The 22,377-nt window shown below is 38.8% G+C and overlaps 1 protein-coding gene across 2 annotated transcripts in view; it reads left to right on the forward strand.

Moving 5' to 3' along the window:
* plxna1a (plexin A1a) overlaps window positions 1–22,377 on the forward strand; it is a 206,589-nt gene that overhangs the window by 151,610 nt on the left and 32,602 nt on the right. For both annotated transcript variants that reach the window (XM_079848220.1, XM_079848221.1), the window contains exons 12-19: window positions 1,746–1,936; window positions 8,769–8,920; window positions 9,536–9,656; window positions 10,320–10,456; window positions 12,422–12,589; window positions 17,460–17,553; window positions 19,130–19,366; window positions 20,818–20,961. In XM_079848220.1, coding sequence (XP_079704346.1) covers window positions 1,746–1,936; window positions 8,769–8,920; window positions 9,536–9,656; window positions 10,320–10,456; window positions 12,422–12,589; window positions 17,460–17,553; window positions 19,130–19,366; window positions 20,818–20,961 — 1,244 coding nt within the window. The remainder of the gene's footprint in view (window positions 1–1,745; window positions 1,937–8,768; window positions 8,921–9,535; window positions 9,657–10,319; window positions 10,457–12,421; window positions 12,590–17,459; window positions 17,554–19,129; window positions 19,367–20,817; window positions 20,962–22,377) is intronic.

Here is a 22,377-nt window from a genome sequence, read left to right on the forward strand (position 1 = left end):
TTAAAGCATAAATCTCACTAAATTGATAAATTTATGTATGAAAACAAATTCAGTGTATATTCTCTAACTAGTCTTTAACTATCTTGTTTTGGGGATTTTGAGATCTTTTTGTGCTATTTTTCTCTTTCTCTCTCTCTCTTTCTCTCTCTCTCTGTCTCTCTCTCTCTCTCTCTCTCTCTCTCTCTCTCTCTCTCTCAGCGCTGTCTTTATAGCACAATAAATGTATCCATCTTCACCACGCTGCCAGAGAAAAACCCCAGCTTTGCCCTGCTGTAAAGTGGAAATGTTAATGTAATTAAATCATTCATTTGGTTCAGTTTAATTAGCGCAGCGCTACTTTTAAGCTTAGCCGTGGCTAATCAGATTAGCATGAGGCTGAGACGGATGGATACGCTGTCGCCTTTGAAGTCCGGCGGCAGTCTAAGACACCCAGGCAAACAGAACATTCACCCAGTCCCATGAAGCTCCAGGGATCCATGAAAAATCTGTCATCTTTCTCTTTACAATGGGAATTTAACATCTGTAATTCACTAATTGCTAGCGGTAGCAGAGGTGATACCTTTGTTTCATAAATCATCCAATTTTTAATCTCTCTTCCTGTCTGTTGACATTTAAAGGGAACTATTTGAACATTTTAGATAAAAAAATATAGCAGAATGTGTTTGTGCTCTCATTTTAAAGTCACCATGGATTCAAAATTGACCATTCTTGTTTGTTTATGGAGTATTTATTATTATAAATGATTTATCAGTGCACATTATTGTTATAATTTTTTTTAATTAACACGCCCTTGTAATCTTTAATCAAAATAACTCCCCCTCCCTCTTGTAGCGACATCTCTATTGTGATAATGTGTTTAGAGGCTTGAGTCGAGGGCGGGACATCCTGTCACTCACATGAGATCCACCAATAGCAAAACACAACCATCCAATCATTCAATCAATTCCAGTTGGACAAAGTCAAGTCCCGCCCTACATTTTTTCTTGTTCAAATGGCAACATGCCGATTTAAAGTTTGGCCGATCGCTTAGCAGTTTAGCAGGTGTTGTTTGTGTAGATTAACTCGTTTGTTCAACTTCAATGCTCTTTTACATTCTTTCAGCTTCAAACAAAAGGCCACCATGGTACTATTTGAATGTGTACCACAGTATTCTTTGAAATACCTTGGAATCATGTAAATACCATAATATATAGTGTTTACATGGTACATAAGTTATGCTCTTAATTCATATGCATTTACCTGCTGAAAAACAGCTACAACTCAGCTGGTCAGACTTGGAGAACCAGCTAAAACCAACTGAACACCAGTTTGGCCAGCTACATCCATGTTAAACCAGCTAAGACCAGCAAAGGATGGTTTTAGCTGTTTTTTCTATCTCAAATTGTCATTTTGAGTGCATTAAATTAAATTAAAAACAAGGTTTTGCATGATTTTACTATAGTAAAGGGGTGTATTTAGGCTCATTGTGAGATGTACTGTAGATGAAACTCACAACTAAAACTGTACAGCAATATAAAATAAAAGACACCATTGTTTAAAAATAATCACATTTATTAAGTCTAATAAGCACAATAAACACTTCTTCAGTCGAGTATTACAGTTCATTAGCTCAACTGTAGATGGTTTATGGTTGCCAAGCAACTTGGCACGTTAATGAAGAATTCATCTGATGTGCGGTTGCAAGGTTTTGTCCTCTGCTCTGCTTGCATATTTATCCCTCTCTTTATCTCTGTTTCTCTCGACAGCGCACCTGTACAAGTGTTACGCCATGCGGGACAGCTGTGGGATGTGTCTGAAAGCGGATCCCCGGTTCGACTGCGGCTGGTGCGTGCAGGAGAAGAAGTGTTCGCTGAGACAGGAGTGTGCTCCTCTAGAGAGCATCTGGATGCACCCCAGTGCAGGAAACAGTCGCTGCGCGCACCCCAAAATCAACAAGGTAGCACCCGTTCTCATTCTGTCACATTCCATTTAACACATTCACTATTTACAAGGCTGTCAAACACACTTTTTATTGTGTGAGCATTTAACAGGTGTTGTTTTTGCAGAGCAGTGTTGAAAATGTAGGTTCATCAACTGTTTTTTTTTTGCATCTTATGGTCTGCAAAGAATCTATCAAGTACACTTTTTACTGTATTAGGTTTTTGAGTAGTTCTATGGTTCTTTTAAATATTATTTTTGCATTTATATTTTGTTCAGATCAATGTACTGTATACAATTGAAGTATCATCTGTTACACACAAGGAATAGTACTCTAAAAAATGAAAATTCTGTCATACTCACCCTCATGTCGTTCCAAACCCGTAAGACTTTGGTTCATCTTCGGAAAACCAAATGAAGATCTTTTTGATGAAATCTGTGAGCTTTCTGTCCCTCCATTGACAGCTACGCAACTACCACTTTGTCGCTTCAAAAAGTTCATAAAGAGATTGTAAGACTTGATCGCTTTATATGATGAACAGATTGAATTTAAGCTTTTATTCACATATAAACATTCATCAACACACATCAGTTATGATAAACAGTTGCTTAAGCATGTTCGCTTGATGTGTGAGAACCAATGAGGTTCATTCTCGTGTGTTACACAGCACGTTTGAGCTTCCTCAATAACCAATGAGATTCATTCTCATGTGTTTCGCATCACGTTTGAGCTTCTGCAAGAACCAATGAGGTTCATTCTTGTGTTACGCCGCATGCTTGAGCTTCAGCAAGAACCAATAAGGTTTGTTCTTGGTCATCAAGCAGGTTTGGTTGAGCTTCTGTTTATGTTTGCGGATCAATGTTTATATGTGAATAAAAGCCTAAATTCAATCTGTTCATCATATAAAGCAATCGTGTCTCTTCAGAAAATTTGGATAAACAGCTCAATTCAAATGGATTAGTTTTACGATCTCTTTATGAACTTTTTGAAGCGTCAAAGGGATAGTAGCGTAGATGTCAATGGAGGAACAGAAATCTTTTTGATTAAATCAAAAAGATCTTTATTTTTGTTCTGAAGATGAACGAAAGTCTTACGGGTTTGGAACGGTGCTATCGCACCGCAAGTATCTGATTTTTGGCATATACGCACCCCAGAGACTGGGAACGATTTTAGATATAGCCTTTTGGGGGGACTAAATTAACTCCTACTTCAGAGTAGAGTCTATCCCAGCACAATAAGAGCTACCAGTGATGCAGGTGTATGTTGATTGGCTGAACGCATAATACGACAAAAACACAGCTCCGATCACAGCGTCCTCCACCCACCAGTTGTTGACGTTGTTGAATGGCATGCTTGAATAATGTCTCCATCTGCTGGCTTTTAAAACTTCTTGTCATCCTAACACAACTCACAGAGCCAAACGTAATTGAGTGCAACAGAACAGCATCAAGAATATCAAATATTGGCAATTTGGCCATTTCTAGTTATTTGTGGGGACATGTCCCCCTCAATGCCTATGTATGGCCCTGACTGAGTTCCTATAACAACCCGTGCGAAAACCCCTATAGAAGAACCAATTTTGGTTCCCTAATGAACCTTTCAGTGAGCAGTTCTTAAAAGGATTTTTTTTTCTTCTTAGTGTGAAGAATATATTTGTCTTTTGTAACACTATAAATGTCTTTATATTTATTAGAAGGGATTTTAACAAATATTTGTTGTTTCCCACTTGGCATCTCATCATAAATGTTCGTTCAGAGAAACCATAAGTTTACTTCCTGTATGCTAACGATGGCAATTCTGTACTGTTTTTCAGTTTCCATGACACTGACACTCTTAATCTAAGAAAAAAAAAACAATAGACCTCCATCTTATGTTTTCCACAATGGCCGTGCCAAACAAATCTCTCGCTGTGCTTTTATTGCCGTGCAGTGGTGGATTGATGCTAATATACTGCGGTGTGCCAGTGTTGGCAGCTGGCAGTCGGAGAGACAGCGGTGTCTCTCAGTAAGATTAGCCCCTGATACTGGGTAATTGCCAGTGGCACAGTTGCTAATCCGTTAGCTCATGCCTGTCTCTCTGCTTACTTATCGCTCTATAACCAGAGCTGAAAGCTTGAATGGCAGGAGAAACAGAAAAGGAAGAGGTACAGACAAAGAAAGGGAAAGACATACGCTTGTTTTCAGTTCACTTGGAATCTGCTAACCAGTAAGACTATTTTGAACGGTTTTGATGACTACAGGCTCAAAATCAGACCTACAGTAAGTCTTCTGAAGTCATACAATAGCTTTGTGTGATGAACAGACTAAATTTAGCTTGAAATTGACATTTCCCCCTCTACCGCAGCTCTCAAATCAGATATGGTGCAGTAAGACACATGACGTCAAGCATTGTATGTTCCAGAGTGTCTCGTGACCAAACGTCATTGACGTGACCTGTTGGCCATGTTTGATTTAAGAGTGAGTGGACGGAAATAAAGGTGTTGAAGAATGGAAGTACAGTACGCTAAATGTACTAAACCTACAAAACCCTATAAAACAGCAACACATGCTGTACTTCCTTCACAGGCCCATTTTTGGACGTTTGTGGTACAGCTCTGATGTTATTAGAGAGACTACATGAGGAAAGTGAACCGGGTCCAAAATACACAATTGGCAAATGTGGGGTAAAATTGCCTTTAGTGAGTAAATAAAAGGGAGTAAGTCGCCAGTTGGCCCAGTTTTAGGCCCAGTAGCAATAAATGGTTTAAATTAAATTGTGAGAATAATAATTCGATATTTAGCAATGCAAATCAAACCATCTACTAAATAGTCAGTGGGAAAGTGTACCATCATTAGTTTGCTTAGCATACTAAAGGGTTTTTTTCTCTCTCCAGAACTTCACATTCATGAATTTGTTTAAAAAACATTTACGTTCCATAACATTTGTTAACACAAGTAACATTATGCTATATGCCTATATATTTTATTCTTTTCTTGCAGTTTATCAATTCCTACCACACTCATCCCCTCGTTTCTCCTTCGTTCACGTCAGAGCCGTGTGATTTAGTATATTAGCTGGTGGATAAGCTTCTAATTTCATTTGGAATAGAGTATTTAAACTGGGATTTTCTGTCTCTCTCTCTTCAGAGAGAGACCCCTGGGTATGAGTAGTAATTGAATTTGCTTTATGTCTGTCTTATTGTCTGCTGTTTTGCGTCTCTGTTAAAGCAGTCTGCTGACGTCAAAGTTGTGCCCTTTCACTCTATGGGCTAAGAAGGTCTGTAATACCTGGAGAGAGCTAGCCGTTAGCATTCCCATTCATCTCATTGGCAGCTACTCAATTGCAAAGTTTTGTGACATGCTGGGTGGAAAAACCCTGACAATCTTGGGGTAAAGTCCTCCTTAAACTGCTTCTTAGCTCTTGTTTTTCCCAAAATGCACCTCTTCACTTCGCCATCAATATCGCATTAACTTGCTCAGAGTGTAGATTTTCTCCATTTCTAATTACACCAGAGGAAAGCGCACCTAACCGGGGGGCAACAGCAAGGTTTGTTATGCTGAACTTTCTTTTCTTTATCTCGGATTTTCTCTCTCTCGCACACACGCAACCCTTATCACACCTCTGTCAACAGTAAGCAGCTCTGATAAGCTTTGACACTGAAATATGTAAAATATACATGTTGTTCTGCCTTGTTTTTCATGCAGTGAGATAAAGTGAGACAGGCAATGAGAGGTGGTAGAAAAAAACAATGTGTCTGATTGGATGATTCAGATTCAATTCTCTTCATGTAGGTAACAAATGAATATAGTCTTAAGCCTCACGTGCCTTTAGGGAGTTGGACTTCTGCTGCTGCCCATCCAAGTCTGGTTGTGATTGGATGCTACCAAGCTACATGTAAAACAACCCCTCTGAAACCAATTACAGAGCACTTTTCCCTCCATGTTTCGTTATGCTGTATTCGTTATTGGCATCGCTCGGTACAAAAAGCCAATTTTTGACTCTGTGGTCTATACGAGGGTCTAAGATTGGCTTAGGGGGAGAGGGATTTGAGAACATATGCTACAAACTAACAATATTTGATGGGGAAAAAAGGAAGCAAATTAGGGCCCTAGAAAGCTACATAACTAAAGCGACAGATATGGCAGAACTTTGATGCATTTTTCCATTCTTCAGCAGATTGGTGGAAGCTCTATAAATAGGAGGTTTTCTGGGTGAAATCCCAAGTGAAGCTGTTGTACCCGTAAGCAAAGACACTTAACCTCAATTACATCAGGAAGTATGCAGCCGCAGACGTATGGAGAGGGGGTGCCAGACAGAACTGTGTTGCGTATCTGAGAGCTGAAGAGCACAAGTAGATGTTTCTACCAGTAGATTTTGACTGTAATTTGTCACCAAATGTTTTTTGAGAGATTTTACCCATGCTGCATTTCTGTGTTTGCCAAAAGATGAAAGACCACCTTGCTGATGAAGATCAGGGAAAGACCGACAAACAGAAAGACGGTAGACAAACGCAACATCAGGAAAGCGTTAAGCCTTACACACTGTGCAGGTGGCTTGTGGGCGGATGGGATCTGGAAGATGGAGGTCTTCAGACACCCCAATCTGCCCCTATTCTTTTCACCCGCCGTCTTCTCCGAGTCCTCCCCCTCTCCCTCCATTGTCGTCCTCCCACCCATTGGCGGGGGGTGGGGGAAAAGCGAAACACAAACAGTAATAATCTCGCCACTGGAAATCGACAGGAGGTTTTGTGCATTCTGGTGCACTTTAATCTCAGTAATTGCATATATTTTTTGAAATGTATCGTTACCCAGAGCTGATAATGAAGGGAGATTTACTTAACTGCTTGTAATTTAACAAGGTCCTGGGGGAGAACGTGTGTGTATATTAGTGTACCCCCACTTGTGTTGAGAGATATTATTTTTATCTATCATTTCGCTCTAAGGCTGATTTAATTAGAAACGTATAAATTGTTTTTTGAACATAATAAAAGACATCTTATGTAGGTTAATTTTAGTGGAATCCCGAGCGACAGTCTTCAGTCGAAAATCTGTGATTTTCAGGTCAAGACTAGATGGTTTACAGTATATGCTCTATCAATACAGCTTGCATTTATTTTGCTACACAGGTTGTTGCATTTACAGTACAGTGCCGTCTGAGAACTGTACTGACCGGTTCCTGGGATTACTTTAGTTTTGCCTGGCCAGATTTGCATAAAGTCTGGTCCACATTTTGTGTGTGATGCGACCAGCGACGGCTTGTTTTTTTTTTTTTTTTAGCTGTTTAGGGAATTTGGCGAATCCAGAGAATAGTTCTTCCTCAATAGTTCTTCCTCTTCCTAGTTCTATACCAGCAAACTAACTTTAGCTGGACAATAACTTTATTCTAGAGCTGCTATAAAGCCAGAACACTTTACTTTAATTTCCTATTATCAATGTAAAGCTGCTTTGGAACAATCTACATCGTTAAAAGCGCTATATAAATGAAGATGACTTGACTTGACTTGACTTGACTCAAAAGTGCTCATTGTATCGCTGCTCCCTACCTTGTTCCAGGCATGAGGAAGTTGCATGAAGTCAGCCAAAATGATTTTTTAACTGGCCAACTCTTGCCAGTTATGAATGCAACAGAGTTAAACAACGTTCAGAACTGAATTGAAAATGCCTTATAAATTCATACTCAGCTTAATTTGAATTTAATTTGAGGTTACAGTCAGGATGCAGAATTGCAATTCGAATGTGAATGCAAGGATGTAGTTAAAAATAAAAATAAATAAATTTACCTCTGGTATCAAGGTGAATGTTGGTTTGACAGGGGCGAAACAAAAAGATAACAAATGAAAAAGTGGATAGATGGATAAAAACGAATGATTAAAAACTAATAATAATAGATTTTTATTTTAGTTGGTTTGCTGTGGTCAGTTAAATCTGTTTTATTTTATTTTTCTTTCATTTTATTTTTATGGACCACCTGCATTGAATTTATTTTGCAATTCTTTTAAATTTAATTGAATTCCTCATCCTGTCAATCATTTTATACTTCAATTCTCCTGTACTTAGTGAGGCTGAGACTATGGTTACTTTGGCTGTACATGACCAACAAGAAAATTTTATGGCAAACTTTCTCATTTCGCACTTGTTGAATTTACAGTTTTCTATGCAATGTCATTTTACACATAGGGGTACCTCAAGGCTCCATTCTAGGCCCACAGCCATTGTGGCAGTGATACAGCCGGGGCCTGGCTCCAGGTTGCCGTGGAGACCTTGTGGTCGAGAGATCAGGCGTACAGAGTACCTGTAATTACCTCATGATGGCTGTTATGGGGCGCCATCCTGCTGTTACCACGGCACATCATTCACCATATTTGTTTTGTCATGCCACACCTGTCCTCGTTACGGAGAATAATCCAGCTAAATAAATCACATTATCCCACTGCCTTGCGCCATGCGGCTCTGAAGCGTGGATCCGAGAGCCTGGGTAATAAGTTTCAATTAGAGGATGGATGGAGGGGGGTTGGAGGGAGGTGTTTCGCCAAGCCCAGCATTAGGGGCTTCTGCTCCCCTGCGCCAAGGGGTGATTTGTCTCCATTAAAATGCAAGGTGTCTGAGTTTGTGTTGGAACTCTGAGACTATAAGGAGCTACAGGGTTCAATCCCAAGACCTGTGCACCAACCAGTGGACCATTATGTGGTCTACATATATCAGAATATCCAGACTTTTTTTCTTTACTCTACATTTCCTGATTTTGTTCTCTGCCCTTCTGCTCATCATGGCAAAAAGTCCAAAAATAATATTTGGTTTGTTGTATTTTAGTCTTTTAAATCTCCTGCTCTGTCTCCAATCAAACTAATATCTTTATTTTCCTCATTTGACAGCTGTTTCCAGAGACCGGACCACGGCAAGGCGGAACCAGGCTCACCATCACTGGAGAGAATCTGGGTCTACAGTTCAGAGACATTATGACAGGTGTTCGGCTGGGAAAAGTACCCTGTGTTCCTATTGAAGAGGAATATGTTAGCGCGGAAAGGTGGGTAATACTTGAAGATTTTTGGAAAACAAGGCTGTGAGGGTTAGAAATACAGCGTGTTTAATGTATTGTACTGTTGTTTAACATCATAAAAATTGTGCACGGGAGAAAAATGTCTTTCTGAAATAAAAAATCAGTTGACAAAAACTCCATAAAACAGTTTTCTAAGTTGTGCAAATTACCTGGTGTAGGGCCTTTATACAGTTTGTGTCATTGTAAAGACTAAGTCTATACCTCACAGCCTTGTTTAAATATTCAAACCTAACTATAACACTCTTTTTCACTGAATGATCTGTCAAAATCAACCTGCAAAGTGTGTTTTTAATATATTGTTAGTTCTGATAGGTGTCTAGTAATTATAACACATTTTACCACATCTAAATTAAGAATCCTTGCAGTGCAGAAATCAGAGCAGAAAATGCAGAACAAAAGTCTGCAGTTTCAGTCTGGGTCAGCTCATAAATCAGAAACAGATTAATTATGATAATAATATTTACTTGCGCTGTATCATATAAATCCATCCATTCACCTTCCTCCCCTTGAGGTCTGTGGAAACTTAGCACTGCTGTTAATCACGAACCTTAAAGAGGATTCTGACGTGTCTTTCTTCTGCAGGATTGTGTGTCTGCTGAATGACGCCACAGGATACCGTGTGCAGGAAGCCCAGGTGGAGGTGTGTGTGAGAGACTGCCTGGCTGACTACAGAGCCCTCTCACCCAGGGCATTCACCTTTGTGGTAAGCATCTAGGAGTCTGGAGACACTTAATCCTACAAATACATTCAGATCTTGTTGCCTTTGGATAATTGTAATTATGCAAATTGGATGTATATAATTCCAAACAAACACTTGTGTATAAATGAAGTACCGTTCAAAAGTTTTAGATCAGTACATTTTAAAGAAATTAATACTTTTATTCTGCAAGGACGCATAAAATTGTGACAGTAAAGACATTTATAATGTCACAAAAGATGCAAATAAATGATGTTCTTTTGAACTTTCTATTCGTCAAAGAATCCTGAAAACAACTGTATCACAGTTTCCACAAAAAATAGTAAGCAGCAGCAAATCAGCATTAAAAAAAATTCTGTTTCCCACCACAGAAATGAATTACATTTTAAAATTTAAATTTTTAAATTGAAATAAATTTCAAAATATGACAGTTTTTACTGTATTTTTAATCAAATTACTTAAAAAAGATACTTAATTTAAAAATGTTAGATATCTTACCAACACCAAATATTTGAATGCTAGTGTATATCAGGAACGCATGAAGTTAGATGCACAGAGTTGGTGGCAAGGGTGACGCCCAGTATGGGTATACTTTGTACTAATAGTGTTTGAAATAAGATAAAATGACAATAACAATGAACTTCTTTAATGTATCATTTTCTTCCTCAGACGCCGTACTTCACACGTGTCCAGCCCGCTCAGGGACCCCTCTCAGGAGGAACCAGAATCACTATCGAAGGAAACCACCTCAACGCTGGCAGCTCTGTTGGGGTCAACATTGGGCGTCACCCTTGTCACTTCAAAAAGTGAGTACTGCTCTTCTATATCTTCTGTGTATCGTTTAGCAGCTATGCCACACACTTCTGGCATGATGGTTGATGGTATGAATTGGTATATACTATGAAGACATATTGGGGACAGTCACAGTGTCAAATGCATCTGCCTAGAAATAATTCAAAATATAAATTATTATTCAGCTCATTTGGGTGATCCAAGTGCGAGTCCATCCTGTGACCTGTCTAATAATAAGGCAAAAGTCCCAAAATATATATATGAAAAAAGCATAATTGTCTGTTTGGCTGCCCTTCTCTCTGTCTTGTTATCCGTTTATCCCTCCATCTGTCTGGCTTTCTTTCTAACTTTCTGTTTCTGTCTGTCACATAGTTTGTGTGTGTTTGTTTGACTGTTTTATATGCTCCATAGGCTCTGTGCCAGTTGTTTTGATGGTTAGCCTGTTGGCTGTTTTGGTGTAGCATTTGCCAACATACAGTCTCCGCTTGCTTGTTAATGTGGTCCTTTTTCTCTTACTCTCTCTGCTTATTCGTCTGCCAAGTTGTCTCCCTCTGTCTTTATCTGTATCCTTCCAAAAAGCTGTCTTCCGGCTTCTCACCTTAGCACGTCCACCTGTCATTCCGTCAGTCAAAACACCCAGGCCCATTTTTTTTTTACCCCTCGGCGTGTATCTACAGCATAAAGAGACACTTTGAAGGCACGAACATCAGCCACGGAATGGCACATTCGGTCCCGGTCGATTGTGCGCTTCCGTTTGTGGACGGGGACAGTGAATGAGTGTTCTTGCTGTCCGCCTGTCTATCTGTAGCACCAGACCGCTCTGCATTGCAGCGGAGAATAAAAAACATTGTCTCGCTGCCAAGTCTCAGACATGAGAGAAGGAGAGAATGAGGATTACCGCGGTTCTCGCTGACTGAGACGTCAGCCACACCTGGTCTCAGAGCCAGGGTTCGCTTCAGAGAGAAGGTCCACATCCTGTTAACCCATTGTGCGAGGATGTTAAAGTGATAGTAGGTTCAAAAATGGATATTCTTTCCTCATTTACTCGCCCTCACATAGTTTCAAACCTGTATGGCTATTAACACAAAAGGAGAAGTTTTGAAGAATGTTCATGCTGCTCAGTTCAGTACAATGAAAGTGGAAAGTGGCCATTTATGCCATTTAGTCCACCCAAAAGTGAAAATTCTGTCATCATTTACTTACTTTATGTCTAAACTACTATTTCTATTCACAAATGAAAATATTATATATTATATATATATATACTTTTGTGTTCTACAGAAAATAAATAAATAATTAAACGAGTTTCAAAAGACATGTGATCTTCATTTCCGGATGAACCATCCCTTTCATATGCCCTGCTTCTTTTTTGTGTGTTTTGTGTCTTCCATTCATAATATCCAGTGGATTTATATTCAAATTTATTCTACATGTCTGTAATCCAAATTACATATTTAAAATGCAAAATCTCAACAAAAAAAATATCCCAAAGCAATGGTTGCATTTTGCACTTCATTTCATTGAATGTCTGTATATTTTACCTTTGAGGAAATTTGTGGCTTATCCGCTCCACAACTTTTTTGTGTGTGTGTGTGTTTGTTTGTGACAACCACCTTGTCAAAATATGTGCAGTCTTCTGAGGATTTCTGGGGTGTGCATCTTGAAAAGCGTTCCCATGGCAACGTACTAAGGGGATGTGCATGGAGATTGCAGGCACGTCTCCAGTACAGGAGGAGAGAGTGAAGCAGACAGACAGAGAAAAACAGACCCGAAGTCTTTGAAACCCATATGGTTGTTAACACAAATGATAGAGCTTCATCAAACAAACTTAACTCTTATTGAGTACAGAATCTGTGTCATGATGAAATATGAATGTGATGATATGCTTTAACAGCACATGCTCTGATTGTGATGAGAATTAGTAAACATTTCATTTGCTTTTACCCTAATACACCTCTGCGCTTCCTCCATGACTGTAGGCGGAGCTCTAAAGAGATCGTGTGTGTGACCCCGGCCGGCGTGAACGCGGGAAGTACTCCGGTTATGGTGGACATTGACTCTGCTGAGCTGAGGAACCCCGAGGTGAAGTTTAACTACACAGAGGACCCCACCGTCCTGAAGATAGACCCAGACTGGAGCATCGCTAGGTAGGCGACACAACTGTTCAGTGGCCCACAATGTGCGTTTGTGTTATTTGAGTATTTAAAATCACAACATTGTGAATTCAGAATAGAATGGAAGCATGACTACAATGTTGGTGTGTTGGCACCATGGTCTAGTGGTTTTGTGTATGTGTCCTGACACATTAAACAGTGCCAATCATGCAGCCTTCTTTTCTTCTCACCATCGTAAAAATTAACACTTTAGTTTAGGGTCCAATTCTCACTATTAACTACTTGCTTATTTGCATGCATATCACTAGGATATTGGCTGTTTAGTAGTACTTATAAAGCACATATACTGTAAATGCCTTATTCTGCATGACCATTTTCTACATGCCTTAATACTACCCAATACCTTAAACTTATATACACACAAAAGTTGCTGTTTGGATTTAAATAGGCAATTGCTTCAGAGTCTTTGATTGAAACACATTTATTTCCATCAAGAGGTGCATCAACGTTTGATGAAGATCTTGTATTGACAGTGCAAAAGTCCAGTACTCTGTAAAGTCTCCTCCAGCACATCCCAAAGACTTTCAATGAATTTAAAGTCTGGACTCAGAGGTGTCAATTCATGTGAAAATGATTCTTCATGCTCTCTCCCAACCATTCTTTCACAATCTGAGCCTGATGCATCTTGACATTGTCATCCTGGAATATGGCCATGATGTGTCTTCCTACATGGTCGTTAAAAAAATGAAAGCAACACACTCCATCAATTAGGGTTAGAAGAACTGTTGCCAAACATATAACATGCTAGAAACATTTTTCTCAAGACTTAAGACTCTTAAACATTTGCCTGTTTAAATCCAAACAGCAACCTTTTTTTTTGGCCAGGCAGTGTATATATCATTAAAAATGCAGTTTCATATGCGGAGGGTGAACCAACTCCAGGGCAAGGAGATGCACTTCCCTTTAAAAACACATTTAAATAGATTTTCTTGAAATAGTTTCAAGTTACATGTCACCGCACAACCTACACATCCCAGCATAAACGCTTACGATAACTTATGTTATTAAAGGCACCACATTCACGAACCACTATTAATTTTAACAGAAAAACAAGCATACTGTGTGTGGGATTTGGCATGGCAGAAAGTGCTCAAAGTAGTACTAAAAAGCTGTCACTCATCTCAGTTCATCGCAATCTCACAAAATTCCTTTAAAATCAATGCAACTGACTGCACAATGAATCTGTCTACACTCTGTTTGTTATAATGAGAGGATTTGCGAGCGCGCAGAACTCTGAATCCACTCACCGCTCAAAACTTAACACCTCTGATTGACCATTGCTTTCAGGAAATCAACAGCTATGTTTGGGATTGACTACACTGCTCAACACTGCAAAAACACGTTGATGCTCTCCAGAGCGCAAACACTTGATAGTTTGCCAAATCTGTTTCACCGATATGCTATTATTACTAAGAAAACTGCTCCTAGGCCAGCAGTAATGAGCAGCTTTTCCCTCTAAAAGCAATCAGACATTGATTTTAAGTAGCATGTATGTCATTTCTTTTAACTTTATTGTAGATTTACACATCACAAATATATGATAAAACCGTTTGTGGTTTGTTTAAAATGTCTTTAAAATAGTTGGCTAAATATGCTACGTGCACCACAAGACGAAGCTCAACTGATTGCGGCCCAAAAATTGCTGACAGAAATTATAATTTGTACATTGGATCTTGAGAATTTCAAGCACCAACAGAAAGTATATATATTTTTTTATAAAAGTTACACCCTTCACTTACACTCACTTTCACTAAACACTCAAATGTAGCTGTTTTTTTCAGAGCCATTGCCTGTGGTTAGCATATGTGCTCCAGAACACATTGCTGTGGTGTTCATGTGGCAGTCACGGGTTCGAATCCGGCCCACTTTGTCTCCTAGTTCCTTTGCCATAATTTTCTGTCATCTCTCTACTTCCCCTCTTAATAAAAATGGCAAAATTAAAAACGTAGCAATTCCTCCTACCTCGCTGAAGGACGTTGGAACTACAAAGAAGTATTAAAAATCAATACGAAGCTATTTGTGTTACGCTTTCTCTTGACACATGAGCAGAACTCATTAAGAGGTTGAAAAATGAGATTCTTTTAGGCGTCGCTCCCTTCACGCCATCAGACTTCTGCACCTGTGAGCAGAGCTGCTGTCAGGTGATGTTTTTTTGCAGCTTTCCAGGGAGGAGCAGTGATTTGCACTAAAGCATGTCTGGCCTGTCGGTGTCGGGGGTGAAATAAAAACAACAAGTCTATAGAAACACCATCAGCGGTGTCAGATGGGGCAGGCAGGATGGAGCACTTATCACCTGCATCTTCGCTTCTCTTGCGGGTTATAGAGTGAGCTCTTTAAAAGCCTGTAGATGAAAAGAAGCTCTCAACACCCCCCCCTCTCTCCCTCTTTCTATCACTTACTTTCTTATTTACCTTTGTGTGGTGTCAGCGGTATGCTCTTTGAGAGCAAAAAGGTGAACAATTTAAAGCTATACAGCGAAGCTGTTGACTTTATGCACTTAGCATGTATCCGTGTCTAACAATTGCTATTTTTTTATTTGATTTTTTGCTTTTAAAACAATATTTGAATGATCTCTGATATCTGGTCCAGGTTATAATGTTCCTACCATATTTATACCAAGTTCTGGCATTTGACACTAGATGGCGCAGTCCGATAGGTCCTTAACTCATTTGGTAGCAATCACATCTCATCTACATAGCGCAGCTGATTGGTTGCTGTTACATCGTAGGCCAATGAGCTACGGCTTAACATTCAAATACCAGTAGTACAGCCCACTTTCAGAAACCCTCCACCTTCCCCAGCTCCACCTGTATAGATCTGATACAGGGGTTATTTCATGTATGTTACATGTGCAGAAACAGCATATATATATATAAATTGACTCTCTTTTTTCTATAGTCACAGAAGAGTCAGTTGTCACTACACACATACTCTCAACTGAGTATCTGTGTGATTGTGTGTTCTGATGCTAACCCAGGCCGCTACAGTCAAGCGTGTTCTTTCTCCATCGTGCCCTGCTTTGAACGGGGCCATTATCCCGCAGGAGTCTATACCATAGTACCTTTCCCCCCTTCCATCTGCCTCTGAAAAACAAACACACACACACTCAGGGATCAAAGCAGAACCAGAAATGACTGCGCCTGTGCAGAAGTCGCCCTTAGCTTGAACAGACATAACTGAAATCCAAAAGTTGTGGCCCCAGAGCCTGTTAGTGAGCACTGAGAGAAGCTCTATTGATTCGAGCTGAAAATGCCCTTCAGGGCCACGGCACACAGCAGGTGTCACAGAGGCAAACAGGCAGAGACATCAGCAGCGGTACGGTGTGAGACTCAAACTCGCAGACCGCCTATGTCAACAAGCTTGTGAACACAAGTGTTTTTTCGGAAGATGTCGGCATAGGGAACCCTAGGCAAATTGGTATCATGAAACGATTTAGTGTTTAGATCAGCCAAAAAACATAATCTAAAAGTACATATTGCATCATCAAATACAGACAAATGCCAAGAGACCAAAAGTTAGGACAAACATGAAAGAAACCAAGAACAGCAAAGGCTCCAAACTCGCAAAACTAACTACGGTAGCTTGATTTAATTTGTTTCTATTTCTGACATACTGCAGATAAACTCTAAACACTTTATTTGTGACTGAAATATATATAAAATTATTGAAATTGGATGGATGGATGGATAGAAACCTGTTAACTATTATCAACTACTGAAGATGCTATTTGCTGAGTAGGTTAGCTAAACTGTTAAACTGATTTGATGTCATTTGAAGGTAACACTTTTGTCCTCTCGAGTATTGAGGTTGGTTGCAGCCATGGTAATAAAGAGAACAGGACTGCATGCTTGCAATACATCAAGTGTACAGTTGCATACCGGCAAGCACTGTGACTGGAATGAGATATCTTCTCAGTGGTAGGTAGAGGATCTATTTGTAGGCAGAGTGTCCTCTTTCTTGTTCTCTTAAGCTTGTACCGGAGTTAAGAGGGATTTTCACTTAGTCAGACAGACTATGGACTTAGAAGAGAGACTAAAAGAACTCACACACATAGTGTGCTGTGGACGAACAGGTCTCCAAACACCTGGTAAGACAAACTGAGCTGAAAGGTTGACACATATCCTTTTGAAACAAGAAGTTGGGTCAGGATTTGGTTCAAGAGCTTTCTCTTTTTCTAAATAGCCAGTAGCATCCAGTTTACATCACAGGCTGGCAAAATTGTATTTAAAATACCACTTTCACAATGAATGTATTTGTTTGTGTCCAATTGATGGTTGAGAAAAGAAATAAAGTGAGCAATGTCAATTTGCTACTTGCCAATGCAAGGGGAAGTACATTTATGGGAGGGACATTCTCAGTCTAGAGGTTGATTTTTCACCTAAATAAAATCTCTCATTTAAAAATACATTAGTATATTTGGTCTTACAGAAATGAAAGACTTTAAATAAGTACAGAAGTGCACTAGCATATAGTTAGCCTTGAAGCTAACTGCCACTGACTGAATGCTATAAAACTCTAGTTTTGAATTGATGGGCTCTGAATAACCACATCACCTAATCTCAGCCTCTTTTATGACTTATGAAACGGGTGCCGCATATGTAGAGGTGGAATGTCTTTAAACTCCCGGCTCTTCACGAAAATCCTTTTTGTGTCTCATCGCCAAAAGTGATTATGGGATATATTACCTCTGCTCTGTTTTACCTCCCTTTGGGATGAAAAGCTTGATAGACTGATATTTCTTCAGATTTCAAGGCCAAGTGTTGAGCTAGACTGTATGATTGGGTTATTGTGTGAGATCTGTACCCATCATGTTTCGATGATGACTTCCTGTTTCTCTTCCCAGCGGTGGGACTCTGCTGACGATCAGCGGCACCAACCTGGCCACCATTAAAGAACCCAAGATCCGCGCCAAGTACGGCTCTGCCGAGTCCTTCCATGTAAGTATCCTTTTTTCCCTTTTCTTTCCTGACATTTCTTCCTTCCACACCACTAGCCATATCTTTTTCCCTTGTATTCCTGCATTTTTCAGTCAGCTTTCTCCTTCGCTCTAAGTCTAAGGAAACCATCTAAATGTTCATCTCACAAAAGCTCCCACATGTTCTCCTGCCACTGTTCTTGCTTAAGGGACTCCATAAAAGAGGCACTTGGGAAAGGTCACATAAATATATTTGTCACTCTGTTTCATTTTCTACACAATTCTTACTGTCCTATTGTTTAAATGACCTCTGTGTTTTCAACATCACATTAACAAATGTTTTAGGTAACATTATATCTGATATGGCTTCTGTTGTAACGATTTAATAAGTAAGGTCAATCAATTCAATATTTTAATGAAATTATTTACATTGTACATGTGTGTATATATGTGTGTGTGTGTGTGTGTGTATATATATATATATATATATATATATATATATATATATATATATATATATATATATATATGGGCTGTTAAACGATTAATCGCGATTAATCGCATCCAAAATAAAAGTTTGTTTTTGCATAATACATATGTGTGTACGGTGTATAATTATTTTCTATATATACATACGCACACATGCATGTACATATTTAAGAAATATTTGCATGTATATACTGTGTATATATATTTATATTATATATAATTTATATTATATATAAATATTTTATATATAAATAACACATTTTCTTACATATATATATGCATGTGTGTGTATTTATATATAGAAAATAATTATACTCCGTACACGGACATAAATTATGTAAACACAAACTTTTATTTTGGATGCGATTAATCGCGATTAATCGTTTGACAGCCCAAATATATATATATATATATTAAATATTACTTTACTATACATTAAAAAATACAATTCTATTTTGTATTTTTATATTAAAAATGTAATGTTCTATTTATTAAAACCAATAATAAATCTCATCAAGTTAGTGTTTTAAGCATTTTACATTTATTCCAAAATAATAACTAAAGGCAGTAACTTTTTAAACAATACATTTTATTTCCGAACTGATGTTCAGCTGTCAACTTATTATCATCAGTCGGTAAACACTGGTCACAGACACGGAGGTTCATTTCACCAAGCTTATTGCTCTCTAAAAACCCCAACAGTGATCATGTTTTCAGGCCATTTCAAGTTTGATTTTGACGTGACATAAAGCGGTGGTATCTAAGTGGCCGGGCTGTTTACTTACTTTTTTAATTAGCCTTCCCATTAACGCCATCATTTTGTTCATTCAGACTAATTCGGAACATGCACGAAAACGAGGCGGAATTTATCTTGTGAATCAATCATAACCAATCACATCCAATCATAGCGTGATGGAGGCATTGCCTCCTCTCACATGACTTTCCCTCATTCATTCTCAATTACCCCCTTCTAAACCCACCGCACACTTTAGAGGCTCTGTCCATTTTTTCCCCCCCACATATTTTTTGGACAGTCCTGATACTAAATGTTGTTTCGAAATGTTGCAGTTTTATGAAGTTTTGCCTCTCTGTTTTCCTATTCTACTCAGAACTGCACTGTTTTCAACAACTCAGTTATGGTCTGTCTGGCCCCGTCGGTGGCTGATTCAGAGAGAGGCTTTGCAGAGACTGGCAGCGGACCCGATGAGATCGGCTTCTACATGGATAACGTCCACGCTCTTGTGGTCGTCAACGAGAGCTTTAGCTACTACCCGGACCCCGTCTTTGAACCCCTCAGTCCCACAGGCATTCTGGAGCTCAAACCAACATCTCCCCTCATCCTGAAGGTATAAGTCAAGATGTCGATGGATTTGTGGGTATTGATGTGAGGTTTTTGTGGCCAATTTGAGTTTGAGTCATTTACTGATCATGTTCCCCCTTCTTCTGCACACATTTTCCTGTCCTGTCTACTGTACCAATAAATACAAGTACACTGTAAAATAGCTACTAACTAAAAAAAAAACCTGATATCTGATTCTCTCGTATCATTTTTTTTATTGATTTGTCTGGTCCATACTTACAACTTCTGATCACAGATACCATGGTTTCTCCTGTAATGAAAGCTTCTCTTTTCTTTAAACCAACTGAGGTGAGAGTCGAAGCATGTCGGGTGATATTTCTTTGTTAAATGGAAATTTATTAACGAAACCTTTTTACTTAATGCCCGATCCCCCGTCTGGCTTATTGGGGGGAGAGAAAACAACCCGGTGCATTAGCAAAGCGAAGGAAAATACGAAATGCAATTTGGTGAAATAATCAGGGATATTCTGGAGATGCATCACATTCTCCACGCAATTAATTTCTCATCTAATTTGATCTGGGGTTGGCGGCGCGGATAAGATGAGAAGGGGAGAGGGAGCTGAATTTGCATTAAAGAGCGTCGTGCCATGGCATCACTGAACCCTGAGGATGGGGGTGGGGGGGGGTGTTGGTGCTTTGCTGTTGTTCATGAACATTTCTCTTTCCTGTCCCGTCCGTCCATGTGGCTGCAGAGATTTCCGTCCTTTATTTTCCTTACTGTTTATCTCCATTGAGGAGATCAGTCACAGGATATGTTCATATCTGTTCAAGCCTCTGGGGTTTTTGTTGCTTTTTTTAAATCAATATCTACATGACCTTTACGTGTCCAAGGTTGTGTGATGCTAAAGTTATTTCAGACAAAAATGGACCATCACTATTATCTTGAAAACCCATTCTGGTGCTTTAAATGATATTTTCAGCTTAATGTCAATGAACATTCTATAGACATTTTTCATATTTTCACTGTTGCCAACACACAAAAAATATCATTTTATGTTTATTATTTTTTATGTTTTATTGTAAATGTATTCTTTTTATGTGAAGTATTTAATTTATATTGTTTTAATTATTTAAATGGATATTTTGTTATAGTGTTTGTGTGCGTGTGTATATGATTTATATCTTATTGATATTTTTATTGATTAATATTTTTTATTCGATTTTTATATAATATAAAAAATTTATTTGTAATAATAAATGTAAATATAAAACGATAAACTTAAATTTCTGCATATATAATATATAAACAATATATTATTTAGTTTCCCTTTACAAATAAAATTTGCAGTAATAGTTTTTTAATGGAAATGAGTTATACTGTATTTGCGCAGTTGATGCTTTTAAGGTGAAGGTCAATATGATGAGAATCATGTCAAAAAAGCAATGAATGTTAGTTTTTTTCCCATATCTGATTGTCTTTTTTTATTCCTCATTGCAGGGTCGTAATTTGATTCCTGTCGCTCCTGGTAACTCCAGACTGAACTACACCGTGTTTATCGGAGAGACGCCGTGCGTTCTGACGCTCTCTGAGACCCAGTTGCTGTGCGAATGGCCCAACCTCACCGGCCAGCACAAAGTGACGGTATGTACTCAAGATCCTCAAGTTCACTCTGTCCAAATGTCAAAAGATCGGAAATGACAACTGGCAGTCAGAAATGAACTTAGCACCAGCCGAATGCCCCGCCGAAGGAAAACGTCTTGAAAGGACACTCTTTATCTTCTCGCAGCATGTCATTCGTTGTGATGGCTCTGAAAGCAGAATGCTTCGAGAAGAAAAATATTTACGCCTGTTTTCTGCATTCGTATTATTTTTGCCGCAAATGTCACATTGGATTGAGAGAAATTGTATGAAATATATGTTTTTACAAATGCTCTTTGAAAAATGCTGGTTCAAAAATAGACGTGTCTCTTTGTGTTGCAATCCGCGTGCGGCACTAAGAGGCGACGTGAAGCCAGGCCAGGGAGAGGCAGACACAGCTGTGCTCTTGTCCCATGTACATTGACCTACTTATGGGCTGCCCTTGGTGCATTGGATCACGTCTGGCAGCTCTCAGTGTGTGTGATTTCTGTATCTTTTGGCCTCTATGTGAGAATTAGTCTTGTGTGTGTGTGTGTGTGTGTGTACATGTGATCATGTGAGTGTGCTGGTCACACAGCTGTGCATTGACTGTTGTGACCCCTGTTAGAGAGTCTCTCTAGGAAATTTTGCATGGCTGGGATCTTTGACCCCATGCCTTCCCAAGGGGTCCCTGCAGTTTTGCAGAAAGCACACAATGCCTGCGGTGCATTACACACACTCACGTAATGTCTGCAGTGGAGTTCTCTTGTAGTTCAATTCCACAGATTTATATTATGCGATGTTTGCGCTTCACTTTATTTCAACACCCCTAACCCGACGGAATGAAGTTACTAATTTGTTTGTGCTACAGACATGAATGATACCTCAAATTGTGTGCTTTGTTGAGGAGAGGTTCAAAGGAGTTATGTGATATTAAGTTATTACAGAATTTATGTATGGGTTAGACATATATATATATTATCCTTATATAACAAGTATTAGCTATTATCCTGTGTCTAACCCATACATAAATTCTGTAATAACTTAATATCACATAATTCCTTCCTCTGAAAGTAATACATACATATATATATATAGATATCAATGGTTTTAAACATTTAACCCTGGTGTAAAAAAACTTTTACGGTAAAAAACAAAACAAAAACAAAAACAAAAAAAACACCTTGACATTATGTGAATTGATTTTTGCCAAGACAGAGCTGTGTAAACAATCACAAGGTTCCTTGTTAAATTTTCTATTTTCGAAATTCAAGCTTGCAATGATCCAGTAATAATAGGGCGTTTTGAACTAAATGGGTTTTCAATCTCCGAGCTTGTCTCATAAATGTGATTGGCTCATAAAGTTTTAATTTGGGACTTGTCTGAAGCTGCTGTTGCATTCTTGATGCAAAAAGTTGATTCTCACAAATGAATTGCCCA

The sequence above is a fragment of the Squalius cephalus genome (genome assembly GCF_949319135.1).
Source record: "Squalius cephalus genome assembly, chromosome: 18".
In the NCBI taxonomy this organism is placed as follows: domain Eukaryota; kingdom Metazoa; phylum Chordata; class Actinopteri; order Cypriniformes; family Leuciscidae; genus Squalius; species Squalius cephalus.